Source organism: Heterodontus francisci, chromosome 11, assembly GCF_036365525.1.
Source record: "Heterodontus francisci isolate sHetFra1 chromosome 11, sHetFra1.hap1, whole genome shotgun sequence".
Taxonomy (NCBI): Eukaryota; Metazoa; Chordata; class Chondrichthyes; order Heterodontiformes; family Heterodontidae; genus Heterodontus; species Heterodontus francisci.
This window is the reverse complement of record NC_090381.1, coordinates 30,815,907-30,833,354: the sequence shown is the minus strand read 5'-3', so window position 1 is coordinate 30,833,354 and position 17,448 is coordinate 30,815,907. Positions and strand designations below refer to the sequence as shown.

At 50.9% G+C, this 17,448-nt stretch overlaps 1 protein-coding gene across 1 annotated transcript in view; it reads left to right on the top strand.

The window, feature by feature from the left end:
* LOC137375169 (erythroferrone-like) overlaps positions 1-17,448 on the top strand; it is a 305,058-nt gene that overhangs the window by 261,982 nt on the left and 25,628 nt on the right. Inside the window, exon 7 of the mRNA XM_068041920.1 lies at positions 10,045-10,123. Within this exon, the coding sequence (XP_067898021.1) occupies positions 10,045-10,123 (79 nt within the window). The remainder of the gene's footprint in view (positions 1-10,044; positions 10,124-17,448) is intronic.

Sequence of the window (17,448 nt, the reverse complement as noted above, 5' to 3'; positions counted from 1 at the left end):
ATGCCAGCAATGGGAATTCGGGGAGAGAGGATTTGGAAGTCTCAAGCTGACGAAAAAACATTCCAGATCTTTTTTACCCAGTGACCTAATTGGACTCAGGTAGTTATTGTGGCAAACAGTGATGTTACAAGCTTATTTTAGTATTATCATAATATTACAACCATTCACTGGGGTACGCTAATACAAATGTATAATATTAATATATTACAACAGTACAATATTATAACTATACTATGATACGATAGGAACTTGGGAACAGGAGTAGGCCATTCAGTCCCTCTAGCCTCTTCCCCATTCAATTAGATCATCGCTGATCTGTACTTCAACTCCATTTACCTGTCTTAGTTCCATATGCCTTCATATGATTACCTCTCAAAAATCTATCAATCTCAGTTTTTAAATATTCAATTAACCTAGCTTTAACAGCATTTTGGGGAAGAGAGTTCTGGATGTTCAGTAACCTTTGTGTGAAGGAGCTCTTTCTGACATCACCCTTGAACAGTTCAACACTAGTTTTATGCCTTCTTTGTTCTGGATTGTCCCACCAGAGGAAATAGTTTTCACCATCTATCCAATCAAATCCTTTAATCATCTTAAACAGCTCACTTAGGTCAACCCTTAATCTTCTATATTCAACAGACTACTTTTTTTTTAATTTCCAAAATATACTTTATTCATAAAAATCTGTTAAAATTACATTGCCAAACAGTTTCCAAACAGCACCAAAAAATACAAACATTGCAAAAGAGATCAGTTTCTTTCAATAATGTCATGAGTTTCTTCCCAACCCTTCTGTTTCACAATTGTCATGTCAATTACAGTTTTACATTTACAGCAATTGAGAATATTAACGATACAGTTCGAGGGGCTTCCCATGGTTCCAGCCCCTCAGTCCAGCTTGGTGGGGGAACCTTACACTGTGGTCTTTCCCCATTGAGCCTTTGCTGCGGCTGCCCCAAGCTTTAGTGCGTCCCTCAGCACGTAGTCCTGGACCTTGGAATGTGCCAGTCTGCAACATTCGGTGGTGGACAACTCTTTGCGCTGGAAGACCAGCAAGTTTCGGGCAGACCAAAGGGCGTCTTTCACCGAATTGATAGTCCTCCAGCAGCAGTTGATGTTTGTCTCGGTGTGCGTCCCTGGGAACAGCCCGTAGAGCACAGACTCCTGTGTTACAGAGCTGCTTGGGATGAACCTTGACAAAAACCACTGCATCTCTTTCCACACCTGCTTTGCAAAGGCACATTCCAGGAGGAGGTGGGCGACCGTCTCTTCCCCACCACAGCCAACGCGGGGGCACTGTGCGGAGGGGGCGAGACTTCGGGTGTGCATGAAGGATCTGACGGGGAGGGCCCTTCTCACCACCAGCCAAGCTACGTCTTGGTGCTTGTTTGAAAGTTCTGGTGATGAGGCATTCCGCCAAATGACTTTGACGGTCTGCTCGGGGAACCATCCGACAGGATCCACCGTTTCCTTTTCCCGTAGGGCCTTGAGGACATTCCGTGCAGACCACTGCCTGATGGACCGGTGGTCAAAGGTGTTTTTCCGCAGAAACTGCTCCACGAAGGATAGGTGGTACGGCGCCGCCCAACTGCATGGTGCGTTCCGCGGCAATGTGACCAGGCCCATCCTTCGCAACACCGTGGACAGATAGAACCTCAGCACGTAGTGACATTTGGAGTTTGCGTACTGGGGATCTACACATAGCTTGATGCAGCCGCACACGAAGGTGGTCATCAGGATGAGGGCCACGTTGGGTACATTTTTCCCACCCATGTCCAGAGATTTGAACATCGTGTCCCTCCGGACCCGGTCCATTTTAGATCCCCAGACGAAGCGGAAAATGGCTCGGGTGACTGCCACGGCGCAGGAGTGGGGGATGGGCCAGACCTGCGCCACGTAGAGCAACAACGTGAGCGCCTCGCACCTGATGACCAGGTTCTTACCCACAATGGAGAGAGATCGCTGCCCCCACATGCTCAACTTTTGTCGTACCTTGGCTATTCGCTCCTCCCATGTTTTGGTGCACGCCCCGGCCCTTCCGAACCATATCCCCAGCACCTTCAGGTAATCTGACCTGACGGTGAAGGGGACAAAGGATCGGTCAGCCCAGTTCCCAATGAACATGGCCTCGCTCTTGCCGTGGTTAACTTTGGCTCCCGAGGCCAGTTCGAACTGGTCGCAGATACTCATCAGTCTGCGCACGGACAGCGGATCCGAGCAGAAGACGGCGACGTCATCCATGTACAGGGAGGTTTTGACCTGAGTGCCTCCGCTGCCTGGGATTGTCACCCCTCTTATGCTCGCATCCTTCCTAATAGACTCAGCAAAGGGTTCAATACAGCAAACAAACAAGACCGGGGACAGAGGACAGCCCTGTCTGACTCCCGATTTGATCGGGAAACTTTCCGATTCCCACCCGTTGATTGACACTGCGCTACTGATGTTTGTGTAGAGCAGTTGTATCCAATTGCAGATTCCCTCCCCAAACCCCATTTTGGAAAGCACGTCCATCATGTAGGTGTGCGATATCCTGTCAAAAGCCTTCTCCTGGTCCAGGCTGATGAGGCAGGTGTCCACCCTCCTGTCCCGTACGTAGGCGATCGTATCCCTGAGTAGTGCGAGGCTATCAGAGATCTTCCTGCCGGGTACAGTACAGGTCTGATCGGGGTGAATCACCAGCTCCAGAGCAGACTTGACTCGACTGGCTATGACTTTGGACAGAATCTTGTAATCAACATTAAGCAGTGAGATGGGCCGCCAATTTCTGATTTCTACCCTCTCCCCCTTCTGCTTGTAAATGAGGGTGATGATGCCTTTTCTCATGGATTCTGACATGCTGCCGGCCAGGAGCATACTCTCGTATACTTCCAGCAGGTCCGGGCCGACCCAGTCCCACAGGGCCGAGTACAACTCGACCGGTAAGCCGTCGCTCCCGGGAGTTTTACTCGCCTCGAAAGACTCGACGGCCTTTGTCAGCTCGTCCAGAGTTAGCGGCTTGTCCAGTCCCTCCCTCCTGCTGTCGTCTAAGACCTCTGTGATAGATGACAGGAAGGACTGGGAGGCTCTGCTGTCTGTGGGCTTCGCGTCATACAACCCAGCATAAAAGGATTTGCTGATCCTTAGTATGTCGGACTGCGAAGACGTTACCGAGCCATCTTCTTCCTTCAGGCTGCTGATAACAGAGCTCTCTCTGTGTACCTTTTGGAAGAAGTAACGCGAGCACGTCTCATCCTGCTCGATGGAGCGGACTCTGGACCGGAAGATGATCTTGGAGGGCTCCTTGGCAAAGAGCGAGGCCTGCTGGCTCTTCACCTCTTGGAGGTCCTCCTTGACCTCGACCCCCATTGACTGCAACCGGAGTAGATTTTGCATAATTTTCTGGAGTCGGGACAGTTCCCTCTGTCTCTCTCTCGCCTTCTGAACACCTTTGTGGATGAAGAACCTCTTGATGTTCTCCTTAATCGCTTCCCACCAGTGAACTGGAGACTCAAAGAGGGGTTTCACGGTCCTCCAACCATTGTAATCCCTTTTGAGTTCCTCAACGTTCTCTGGGGTCAGCAGTGTCGCATTGAGCTTCCACGTCCCTCTGCCAACCCGCTGGTCGTCCTGTAAGTGACAGTCGGCCAGTAAGAGGCAGTGGTCGGAGAAGAACACCGGCTTGACGTCGGTGGATCCGACCGTGACAGCACGGGACACAAACAGGAAGTCAATCCTGGAACGGGCAGACCCGTCCGATCTTGACCATGTGTATCTGCGCTGCGCTCCGTCTGCAGGTTTGCTGAAGACGTCGTGCAGTTTGGCATCCTTAACTGTTTCTACTAGGAATCTGGACGTAGCGTCCAGTTTGCTGTCGTCACTGCCGGATCGTCCAGCCGCATCGATGATGCAGTTGAAGTCACCGCCTAGGATGACCGGCCTGGACGTCGCCAGCAGCAGTGGGAGCTGCTGGAAGACGGTCAGCCGCTCGCTGCGTTGTACCGGGGCGTACACGTTGATCAACCGGAGCGGAGCGTTGTTGTACATCACGTCTGCTACGAGGAGGCGGCCGCCCACCACCTCCTTAACTTCGGAGATGGTGAAGTTACCTCCCCGCAGCAGAATACCCAGGCCGGAGGAACGGCAGTCATTACCCCCCGACCAGATCGATGGCCCGTGGGACCACCATCGCGACCACTGCCTGTAGGTGCTGAGGTGTGGTATTCCACACTCCTGCAGAAACAGTAGGTCAGCTTTGACCTTGGCAAGGTAATCCAAGGTTGAACAGACTACAAGCCTAGTGTATGCAACCTGTCCTTAAAATGTAATCCTTTTAGTCTTGGTATCATTTTGGTGAATCTGCACCGTACCCCCTCCAAGGTCAATATACCCTCCCTGCGGTGTGGTGCACAGAACTGAACGCAGTACTCCAGATGCAGTATAACCATAGCTCTATAAGACTGCAGCATAATTTCCACTGCTTTGTATTCCAGCCCCCTTGAGAGGAAGGCCAACAAACCATTAGCTTTTTTTAAATACCTGTTCAGTAGTTTTCTGTGATTTCTATACATGGACGCCTCCACAATTCCTAGCTTTTCACCATTAAGAAAATATTCTGATCTATCTTAGATCCAAAGTGGATGACCTCATACTTGCCCATATTGAACTCCATCTGTCATAGTTTTGCTCACTCACTTAATCTATAGATGTCCCTTTGCAACTTTCTTCTCCCGTCAACACCATCTACAGTGCCACCTAACAAAGTCAACATCAAATTTAAATATCCAGCTCTCTATTCCTTCATTTAAGTTATTGATAATTATAGTGAAAAGCCAAGGACCCTTGGGGGACACCATTAGTCGTATCCTGCCAATTGGAGTACATATCAATTATCCCTACTCTGTCTCCTACCTCCTAGCTAATTCCCTACCTATATCAAAACTTTTGGGCCTGATTTTAATCCATTCAAAACCCACCGACTTGTAAAAAGTTAAAATCGGTCCTAACTGTTGTTTCCAATTGCATGTCCTTTCACTTATGCTAACAGTCTCTTGTGTGGAACCTTACTGAATGCCTCTGGAAGTTCATATAAATATTATTTACAGACATTCCCTCATCTACCACATTAATGACCTCCTTGAAAAATTCAACTAAGTTGATACTGTAGTGAGAGTTTTATTTTGCATCTAACTCACAGTGTACCTAACCTGGGAATACTTGATGGAATAATATAGAGACATCCTTACTCAGTAACTAAGATGTAGCTGGGAGAGTTTGCCATGATAGTATAGCATTACTCTGTATCTAAGCTGTGTTGTACCTCACTTGGGAGAGCTTTAGCTGGCAATGTAGAGTGACTTTACTCTGATCCAGCTGATGCTGTGATGGAGGGAAGGTCATTGATGAAGCAGCTGAAGGTGGTTGGGCTTAGGACACTACCCTGAGGAACTCCTGCGGGGATGATGAAAAGTACTTAGAAATTATGGCTGTGATGCAGGGTTTCGACGAATCCGAAAAAAAAGGTGTCTGCTTTTTAGCCTGGATGGGGTGGTTGTGGCTGGGCTATCCCAAGACACCAAGTACACCCAACCCACGGTAACTTGGGACGATATTAAGCGGCACATTGGAGAAGCTTGTGGGTACGGAAGGACTGATCCATTTAAAAGATCATGGCACAATCTTTGCAGTGGGGAGGAGGAATACTCAGAAGTGTATGCTAGCAGATTGTAGCCTGTTTATAATGAAACACAAGCATGAGGGTTGGATCGGAACTGAACTTTATAAAACATTGGTCTGGCCTCAACTGGAGTATTCTGTCCAATTCCGCGACTTTAGGAAGGATGTGAAGGCATTAGAGAGGGTGCAGAAAAGATTTATAAGAATGGTTCCAGGGATGAGGGATTTCAGTTATGTGGATAGATTGGAGAAGCTGGATGTGTTCTAAAAGGTTGAGAGGAGATTTCATAGAGGTGTTCAAAATCATGCAGGGGTCTGAACAGAGTAGATAGGGAGAAACTGTTCCTATTGTTGGAAGGCTCGAGAACCAGAGGACACCAATTTATGATGTTACAACCAGGTGAGGAAAGGGTCTAGGGGTTCCCTCTCAGCCTTCACCTGGTCTTACCGTAACAGGGTTTAATTTTAAACACACCATGTTTTTAGCTCCACCTTGATGAATCCTTGTTCACTGCTTTCCAATTATAAGGCAAAGAAACCAGCACAAACAGGGTTTCTTTGGTTTAAACAAGAAAAGTTGAAATTCATTAAACTTAAACTGAAAACTCTAATTCGGTTAATGCCTACGGATACACGACATGCCCACGCTAGCATGTATATGCGATATACACATGCGAATAGAGACAGAAAAGAGCAGCAGTAAAATAAAGTGGAAAAGTTTGAGGCAATATCTGAAGAGTTTTTGTTACGGTTCTTAGAGTCCTTGATTGTAGGTATATCTTGCTTTTCGTTGGGACCCAGTATTCTTCTTAAACTTTGTTCACTGTAGGAGACTTTTCTCTCTTGGGGTTCATGTGTCTTCAGTGGATTCAGAGACTTGTGAGAAAAAAGATGGGAGCAGACAGGAGAGAGATCTTCTCAGTCCAGGAGCAAACCAACAGTCTCTGAGTTGTAACTGTTTGTACAATTCAGAAAACTCCAGGTTGCCAAGCAGGTTAGTCATGTGACTAACTGATCTGACCATGTCTTGGATTATATCACCTTAACAGTCTCTGGAATGCTCCTCTTACACACAATCCCTGGTGATCAAGGTCCATTGTGGGTTGAATGTGTGAGGAATGGTCCTTGTCCTTCCAATCACCATCTGATAATATGCAAATGTCTTTTCCAGCCACGGCTGATCTGTTTAACGAGTCCTTTCTTCACTCCAGTAACAGTTTAAAATCAATGTTCACGACAAAATTAATGTGCCTCATTCTTGGCAGGTGGGGGCCTAGCATGACAATGGTGAATGTCAAAAGAATTAAAGGTGACATGAGGAAAAATGCCTTTATGCACAGAGTGTTTAGGATATGAATGCACTGCTAAAAAGTGTGGTGGAGGCAGATTCAATCATGGCTTTCAAATGGGTAGTAGATAATTATCTGAAGAGAAAGAATTTGCTGGTCTAAGGGGAAAAGTCGAGGGAGTGGGACTAGGTGAGTTGCTCTTGCAGAGAGCTGGCACAGACATAATGGGCCAAATGGTCTCCTTCTGTGCTGTAATGATTCTAGAATTCCTATGATGCTGCCCATGATATGGGAGTATTTGAAGGAATATTGTAGATGTATATTTGCCCTGCATTTAACCTGTATTGTAGCTGACTTGGGAGTGATTATTGCTTACAGTGAGTGGCCTGAAATAGAAAGAGTTTCATTCTCCAGCACTGACTTCCCTTACCTGACTGAACATAATATTTGCAGAAATAGCTAGAAAGGTTTTCTTCTGTCCTACGGCAGCTTCCCTGAACCTGGGCAGGAAAAGCAGCCCACATTCCCCTTGTTTGTGTTTAAATGATCTGAATGAGATCTATTTACAGGATCTGCAGTTACTGTGGACAGATCATAATCTCTGCATCTTCCTCTCATCCCTTTCACTGTCTGCAACAAAAATTCAAACAAAGCTCAGCCCTGTCTGTATGTAAAAACAGATCCTCTTTCACTGGCAGTGTTTAGCCCTGCAGTCTTTTGCTGCTCTTATCCCAGATGCACACTATTGATGTTGCCCTGTCTGGACAAGCAGCAACTAGAAGGAAAAGAGTCATGAAACAGACTCTTGTCTTGTGGTGAGAAAATTTTTTTTTTTTTTGTATATACTGCACACCCCCTGATATTCGGATATGAGTGACAATTCAATCCTATCTGGGATTTGCGTGCATCTTGCTGTCAGGCACTGTCACAACTCACCGTTCTGGGATTTGAACTCATAGCATCTGAGTTGTGAGTTCAGGACCATTACTAGAATGCTGCACTAGCTTTGATTTATATAATTCATTTAACATAGTAAAATGACCCAGTGTGGTTCGAACCACGTAAGGAGATATTCGGACAATTGTACAGAAATTTAGTCAAAAAGGTAGGTTTTATGGAGCATCTTAAAGGAGGAGATCAAGATAGAGAGGTTTAGAGAGGGAATTACAATCATATACAAACAGGGCTGGATTTTGTGCAGGAGGCGGGGCTCCCAGCAATGGGCCGAAAAATCGGGGGTACCCTGCCTCTGCATTCTTTCTGACCCCCAGAGCAATCCTCTGGTCTTTTGGGGTCAAAATTTTAGGAGGCGGGATCCCCGTCTCTTTCAACACTTAATAGGGATGGGTCCCATTCCCAAGAGCTGCCAGCTAGTCAGAGGGCAGGCAGCTCAGCAGTATTGGCTGCTGGTACTGCAAAGGCCTCGGACCCAGGCCCAGTGCTGGAACCCCCCTGCGGACCTCAGGTAAGTGAGGCGGTGTCACCCAGGCCAGTCCAGAAGGCCCCGTCGTGGGGGGTGAGCGTTTGGTCCAGGGGAGCAGGTCCTGGGTGGTACATTTGTTCCAGTGGCCACAAATTGCCCACAAAGGAGGGATTTCACCCCCCCCCCCCCCACCCGCCACAAGCCCACAGGGAGGACATCTCGTTTTCCAAGGTGTCCTCCCCATATGGCGGAGGCACCCGCCCCCAGCCCCACCCACACCCCCGCTGCTGGTAAGATCTCAGCGGCTGTGGGAACAGGCCTTTATTTGGCCTCTGGGCGGGAAGGCCTTTGTTGGCCTATCCCGCTCCCGGGAGGATCAAAACTGGGATTCCCGGTGTCAGGTTCCGTGGTGGGCATTTCTGCCCCGATTCTCTGAGACCCCCCCGCCATGAAACCCACCATCGGGATGAGCACAAAATTCAGCCCACAATGTTACTGTATTACAACCATCCAGTATTACTACATTGCAAATGTACAATGTTGTTATATTACATTCAGTATTACAACCATACCATGGTAGTATATTTAAATATTGAGCTATTAATATATTCAAAAGAATGCAAATGGTGCTGCATTATAACCAAATTGTTATATTATAATTATATATTACTACCGTAAAACATTATTATATTGTAACTATACATTGCTATATTACTACCTATCACTGCATTATATTACAATGGTACTATATTGCAAATCATGCAAAATGTCATACAGTATCACTACATGACAAGCATACATTACTATATCACTACAATAAAACATTATGAGTACTGTACAAATAGGATAAATGGGGGTGATTCGCCATCTCTTCCTGTACAGCTCGTGCACATCTCAGTGTAGGCTTCCATACAGGTACGGGTACACGTTGGGTAAGTATCTATTCCAGTGTGCATAAAGTCCTTCAATTGCTCGTAGAAAGTAAGGAGGTTTAGAGTTCTGGAAAGGAGAAAATAGAATGTTTGAAGCATTTTACTGTGAGGTTTATTAAGATAGAACAGGAAGAATGGAATTTGATAACTACTTGAAAAGGAAGAATAAAAAAGGATACGGGGAAAGTGCAGGGATTAGAGTAATAGCTCCAATCAAAGAGTTAACATTGGCATATTTACAATGGGCAAATACCCTCCTTCTGTAATAAAAGCAAAATACTGCAGATACTGTAAATCTGAAATAAAAACAGAAAGTGCTGGAAATACTCAGCAGGTCTGACAGCAGCTGTGAAGAGAGAAGCAGAGTGACACAGACCTGAAACATTAACTCTGCTTCTATCTCCACTGATGCTGCCAGACCTGCCCGCCTTCTGCAATTTGTGTTATAGAGTAAGATGTTGACGTTAAATATCCCCCAATACCTGTCACCAAGAGGCATTTTCTATAATCTAATTAAAGTTTAGAAGGCGGAACACAGCTTGGAGGGCCATGGAGCAGTGGGACATACTATGCTACTCATCCTACCCTGCTCAGTGTGCCATCTCAGTCACTTGGGAAAGCAAGCTTTTCCAAGGGAAAATTAGAGGGGGGCTGGGCAGGTTGAGGAACAGGGTGAGTTAATCGGTTAAAGATTCTCTTTCAAGATCATTGCAAATAACATAGAACAATCTCTCTGCCTCTCCTACAGCTCCCTGGAAACAGTTTATGGCCTGGATAGCAACAGTCATATATTCACCATTTTTGTCAGTGGTGCCCTCTATCTGCAGGTAAGAGTGTAGTGCACATCATGAAGTGAAATCTGCCCTCCACATCAGATTGTAACTCCAGTCCCGGCTTGTGTCACGTATACTGCACACAGTAAAATTCACTCCTGCTGGGTATATACAGATTATGTGTATCCAAGCATCGGCTCCAGTGCCTGTAGAAATCACAGAGGGTAAAAGAGAACAATTGACTCCTGTTTGGTACTCTATGGTGACTGTGTATCTCGCTTTCAGTTCCTGTGCCTGTACAGCACATATAAGTGGGAAGAATTCTGTCACAGTTTGTAGCATGGAAATTGGGTCAGCATAAAAGATATGTTGAAAGGTTCAATGTAGTGTGGGACTTGCCTGCGCTTATTCCGCGACAGGATAAGGATGCCTTGTAGTTGTTCCTTGGCATCCGCTTGAAACAGGGACCAAATGCTTATTTCAGGCCCTTCTCAAAATTGGTTGGTGTCTGAGTATAGCATGCTGCGTGCTGCAGTCAGTTCCCTCAGGCACAAAGCAGATTAACCAGCCATCCTTAAAGGAACTGCAAGTGGCTGCCAACAAATAAATAGAGGGGAGATGGTGGTGTAGTGGTACTGTCACTGAGTTATTAACTCATAACTCTAGGCTAAAGTCTTGGGAACATGGGTTCAAATCCCACCATAGCAGCTGGTGGAATTTGAATTCAATTAATGAAGAAGTTACATTAATTTGGGCGGCACAGTGGCGCAGTGGTTAGCACCGCAGCCTCACAGCTCCAGCGACCCGGGTTCAATTCTGGGTACTGCCTGTGTGGAGTTTGCAAGTTCTCCCTGTGTCTGCGTGGGTTTCCTCCGGGTGCTCCGGTTTCCTCCCACATGCCAAAGACTTGCAGGTTGATAGGTTAATTGGCCATTATAAATTGCCCCTAGTATAGGTAGGTGGTAGGGAAATATATAGGGACAGGTGGGGATGTGGTAGGAATATGGAATTAGTGTGGGATTAGTATAAATGGGTGGTTGATGGTCGGCACAGACTCGGTGGGCCGAAGGGCCTGTTTCAGTGCTGTATCTCTAATTCAATTCAAATAAGTTAAAAAATTATCTTATCTGAACATAGAGCCAGAGAAGCAGAAGTGCTCTGATTACTCCCTCGTCAAACCTCCACCTCCCTGATCACATCGCCTCCCCAATCACCTCTCCACTCCGAACTCCCCCTCCACAATCACCTCTCCACTCCTAACTCCCCCTCCCCAATCACCTCTCCACTCCGAACTCCCCCTCCACAATCACCTCTCCACTCCGAACTCCCCCTCCACAATCACCTCTCCACTCCGAACACCCCCTCCCCAATCACCTCTCCACTCCTAACTCCCCCTCCACAATCACCTCTCCACTCCGAACTCCCCCTCCACAATCACCTCTCCACTCCGAACTCCCCCTCCACAATCACCTCTCCACTCCGAACTCCCCCTCCACAATCACCTCTCCACTCCGAACTCCCCCTCCCCAATCACCTCTCCACTCCGAACTCCCCCTCCCCAATCACCTCTCCACTCCGAACACCCCCTCCCCAATCACCTCTCCACTCCTAACTCCCCCTCCACAATCACCTCTCCACTCCGAACTCCCCCTCCACAATCACCTCTCCACTCCGAACTCCCCCTCCACAATCACCTCTCCACTCCGAACTCCCCCTCCCCAATCACCTCTCCACTCCGAACTCCCCCTCCCCAATCACCTCTCCACTCCGAACACCCCCTCCCCAATCACCTCTCCACTCCTAACTCCCCCTCCCCAATCACCTCTCCACTCCGAACTCCCCCTCCACAATCACCTCTCCACTCCGAACTCCCCCTCCACAATCACCTCTCCACTCCGAACTCCCCCTCCCCAATCACCTCTCCACTCCTAACTCCCCCTCCACAATCACCTCTCCACTCCTAACTCCCCCTCCCCAATCACCTCTCCACTCCGAACTCCCCCTCCACAATCACCTCTCCACTCCGAACTCCCCCTCCACAATCACATCTCCACTCCGAACACCCCCTCCCCAATCACCTCTCCACTCCGAACTCCCCCTCCACAATCACCTCTCCACTCCTAACTCCCCCTCCCCAATCACCTCTCCACTCCGAACTCCCCCTCCACAATCACCTCTCCACTCCGAACTCCCCCTCCACAATCACCTCTCCACTCCGAACACCCCCTCCCCAATCACCTCTCCACTCCTAACTCCCCCTCCACAATCACCTCTCCACTCCGAACTCCCCCTCCACAATCACCTCTCCACTCCGAACTCCCCCTCCACAATCACCTCTCCACTCCGAACTCCCCCTCCACAATCACCTCTCCACTCCGAACTCCCCCTCCCCAATCACCTCTCCACTCCGAACTCCCCCTCCACAATCACCTCTCCACTCCGAACTCCCCCTCCACAATCACCTCTCCACTCCGAACTCCCCCTCCCCAATCACCTCTCCACTCCGAACACCCCCTCCCCAATCACCTCTCCACTCCTAACTCCCCCTCCCCAATCACCTCTCCACTCCGAACTCCCCCTCCACAATCACCTCTCCACTCCGAACTCCCCCTCCACAATCACCTCTCCACTCCGAACACCCCCTCCCCAATCACCTCTCCACTCCTAACTCCCCCTCCACAATCACCTCTCCACTCCGAACTCCCCCTCCACAATCACCTCTCCACTCCGAACTCCCCCTCCACAATCACCTCTCCACTCCGAACTCCCCCTCCACAATCACCTCTCCACTCCGAACACCCCCTCCACAATCACCTCTCCACTCCGAACTCCCCCTCCCCAATCACCTCTCCACTCCGAACTCCCCCTCCACAATCACCTCTCCACTCCGAACTCCCCCTCCACAATCACCTCTCCATTGCCAACTCCCCCTCCACAATCACCTCTTCACTCCAAACTCCCCCTCCACAATCACCTCTCCACTCCGAACTCCACCTCCCCAATCACCTCTCCACTCCGAACTCCCCCTCCACAATCACCTCTCCACTCCGAACTCCCCCTCCACAATCACCTCTCCACTCCGAACTCCCCCTCCACAATCACCTCTCCACTGCCAACTCCCCCTCCACAATCACCTCTCCACTCCGAACTCCCCCTCCACAATCACCTCTCCACTGCCAACTCCCCCTCCACAATCACCTCTTCACTCCAAACTCCCCCTCCACAATCACCTCTCCACTCCGAACTCCCCCTCCAAAATCACCTCTCCACTCCGAACTCCCCCTCCACAATCACCTCTCCACTCCGAACTCCCCCTCCACAATCACCTCTCCACTGCCAACTCCCCCTCCACAATCACCTCTCCAAGCCGAATTCCTCCTCCCCAATCTCCTCCCCACTCCGAACACCCCCTCCCCAATCTCCTCCCCGCTCTGAACTCCTCCTCCCCAATCTCCTCCCCACTCCGAACACCCCCTCCCCAATCTCGTCCTCGCTCTGATCTCCCCTTCCCAATCAGTTCCCCCTCCAAACAATCCCTCCCCAATCACCACCCTGCTCCGAAACCCCCTTCCCAATCACCTCCCCGCTCCGAAACCCCCTCCCCAATCACCTCCCTGCTCTGAACTCCCCCTCCCCAATCACCTCCATGCCCCAAAACTCCCTCCCCAATCACCTCCCTGCTGCGAGCTTCCCCTCCCCAATCTCCTCCCTGCTCCGAAACCCCCTCCCCAATCTCCTGCCTGCTCCGAATTCCCCGTCCCCAATCCCCTCCCTGCTCTGAAACCCCTTCCCCAATCTCCTCCCTGCTCCGAACTCCCCCTGCCCAATCTCCTGCCCGCTCCAAACTCCCCGTCCCCAATCCCCTCCCTGCTCTGAAACCCCTTCCCCAATCTCCTCCCTGCTCCGAACTCCCCCTGCCCAATCCCCTACCTGCTCCAAAACTCCCACCCCAATCTCTTGCCCGCTCCGAACTCCCCCTCCCCAATCTCCTCCCCACTCCAATCCCCTCCCCATTCCAATCTACCCCCACTCCGACCTCCTCCCACTCTGACTTCCTCCCCACTCCAATCTCCCCCACTCCGATCTCCCCCACTCCGATCTCCTCCCCGTCCCAATCTCCTCCCACTCCGATCTCCTTCCCACTCCGATCTCCTCCACACTCCGACCTACACGCACTCCAATCTGCTCCCACTCCGATGTCCTCCCACTCCAATCTCTCTCCACTCCATTCCGATCTCCACTCCACTCCAATCTCCCCCACTCCAAACACACCCCATTCCGATCTCTCCCCATTCTGTTCTGCACCCAATCTGATGAACTCCCACTCCAATCTCAACCCCACTCCAATCTCCATCCCACTCCGATCTCCAATCCATTCCGATCTCCAATCCACTCCGGTCTCCACTCTACTCGAATCTCCCCCCACTTCAAACTCCCCCCATTCCGATCTCCTCCCCACTCCAATCTCCTCCCCACTCCATTCTCCTCCCCACTCCGATCTCCTCCCCACTCCGATCTCCTCCCCACTCCGATCTCCTCCCCACTCCAATCTCCTCCCCACTCCAATCTCCTCCCCACTCTGATTTCCTCTCTATTCCAATTTCCCCCCACTCAGATCTCCCCCCCACTCGAATCTCCATTCCACTCTGATCTCCTTCCCACTCTGATCTCCACTCCACTCCAATCTCCCCCACTCCAAACACCCCCCATTCCGATCTCTCCCCACTCTGTTCTGCACCCAATCTGATGTCCTCCCACTCCGATCTCCACCCCACTCCAATCTCAACTCCACTCCAATCTCCCCCCACTCCAAACTCCCCCCACTTCGTTCTGCACCCAATCTGATGTCCTCCCACTCCGATCTCCACCCCACTTCAATCTCCACCCCACTCCGATCTCCACCCCACTCCGATCTCCACCCCACTCCAATCTCAACTCCACTCCAATCTCCCCCCACTCCAAACTCCCCCCACTTCGTTCTGCACCCAATCTGATGTCCTCCCACTCTGAACTCCTCCCCACTCCAATCCCCTCCCCACTCCATTCTCCTCCCCACTCCGATCTCCTCCCCACTCCGATCTCCTCCCCACTCCAATCTCCTCCCCACTTTGATTTCCTCCCCACTTTGATTTCCTCCCCACTCCGATTTCCTCCCCACTCCGATTTCTTCCCCACTGTGATCTCCTCCCCACTCCATTCTCCTCCACACTCCGATCTCCTCCCCATTCCATTCTCCTCCCCACCCCAACCTCCCCCCCACTTCATTCTCCTCACCATTCCGATCTCCTCCCCACTCTGATCTTCCCTCACTCTGATTTCCTCCCCACAGACCCCTCCCCACTCCGATCTCCCCCACTCCGATCTCCTCCCCACTCGAATCTCCTCCCAAAGTGATCTCCTTCCCACTCCGACCTACTCCCACTTCGACCTCTTCCCCACTCCAATCTCCCCCACTCCGATCTTCTCCCCACTCCGATCTCCTTCCCAATCCAATCTTCTCCCTCTCCGATGTCCTCCCACTCCAATCTCCCTCCACTCCATTCTCCTCCTCACTCCATTCTCCTCCCTACTCCATTCTCCTCCCCACTCCAATCTCCTTCCCACTCCATTCTCCTCCTCACTCCATTCTCCTCCCCATTCCATTCTCCTCCCCATTCCATTCTCCTCCCCACTCCGATCTCCTCCCCACTCTGATCTCCTTCCCACTCCGGTTCCCTTCTCTCTCCGATCTCCTCCCCACTCCGAACTCCTTCCCACTCTCGTCTCCTTCCCACTCCGGTCTCCTTCTCAATCTGTTCTCCACCCCACTTCGATCTCCTTCCCACTCCGATCTCCTTCTCACTCCGGTTTCCACCCCACTCCGATCTCCTTCCCACTCCGATCTTCCCACTCCGATCTCCACCCCACTCCGATCACCTTCGCACTCCGATCTCCACTCCACTCCGATCTCCACTCCACTCCGATCTCCACTCCACTCTGATCTTCACCCCACTCCAATCTCCTTCCCACTCCGATCTCCACTCCATTTCGATCTCCCCCCACTCCAATTGCCCCCCACTCCAATCGCCCCCTACTCCGATCTCCCCCCACTCCGATCTCCTCCCACTCTGATCTCCTCCCCACTCTCATTTCCTCTCTATTCCAATTTCTCCCCACTCTGATCTCCCCCCCACCAATCTCCATTCCACTCTGATCTCCTTCCCACTCCGATCTCCACTCCACTCCGATCTCCACTCCACTCCAATCTCCCCCACTCCAAACACCCCCCCACTCCGATCTCCCCCCACTCCGATCTCCCCCCACTCCGATCTCCCCCCACTCCGATCTCCCCCCACTCCGATCTCCCCCCACTCCAATCGCCCCCTACTCCGATCTCCCCCCACTCCGATCTCCTCCCACTCTGATCTCCTCCCCACTCTCATTTCCTCTCTATTCCAATTTCCCCCCACTCTGATCTCCCCCCCACCAATCTCCATTCCACTCTGATCTCCTTCCCACTCCGATCTCCACTCCACTCCAATCTCCCCCACTCCAAACACCCCCCATTCCGATCTCTCCCCACTCCGATCTCCCCCCACTCCGATCTCCTCCCACTCCGATCTCCACCCCACTCCGATCTCCATCCCACTCCGATCTCCAATCGACTCCAATCTCCACTCCACTCTGAACTCCACTCCATTCCAATCTCCCCCCACTCCAAACTCCCCCCATTCCGATCTCTCCCCACTCCGTTCTGCACCCAATCTGATGTCCTTCCACTCCGATCTCCTCCCCACTCCGATCTCCTCCCCACTCCATTCTCCTCCCCACTCCATTCTCCTCCCCACTCCATTCTCCTCCCCACTCCGATCTCCTCCCCACTCCGATCTCCTCCCCACTCCGATCTCCTCCCCACTCCATTCTCCTCCCCACTCCATTCTCCTCCCTACTCCGATCTCCCCCCCACTCCGATCTCCTCCCACTCCGATCTCCTCCCCACTCCGATCTCCTCCCCACTCTCATTTCCAATTTCCCCCCACTCTGATCTCCCCCCCACCAATCTCCATTCCACTCTGATCTCCTTCCCACTCCGATCTCCACTCCACTCCGATCTCCACTCCACCCCAATCTCCCCCACTCCAAACACCCCCCATTCCGATCTCTCCCCACTCTGTTCTGCACCCAATCTGATGTCCTCCGACTCCGATCTCCTCCCCACTCCGATCTCCACCCCACTCCAATCTCCATCCCACTCCGATCTCCAATCGACTCCAATCTCCACTCCACTCCGATCTCCACTCCATTCCAATCTCCCCCCACTCCAAACTCCCCCCATTCCGATCTCTCCCCACTCCGTTCTGCACCCAATCTGATGTCCTTCCACTCTGATCTCCTCCCCA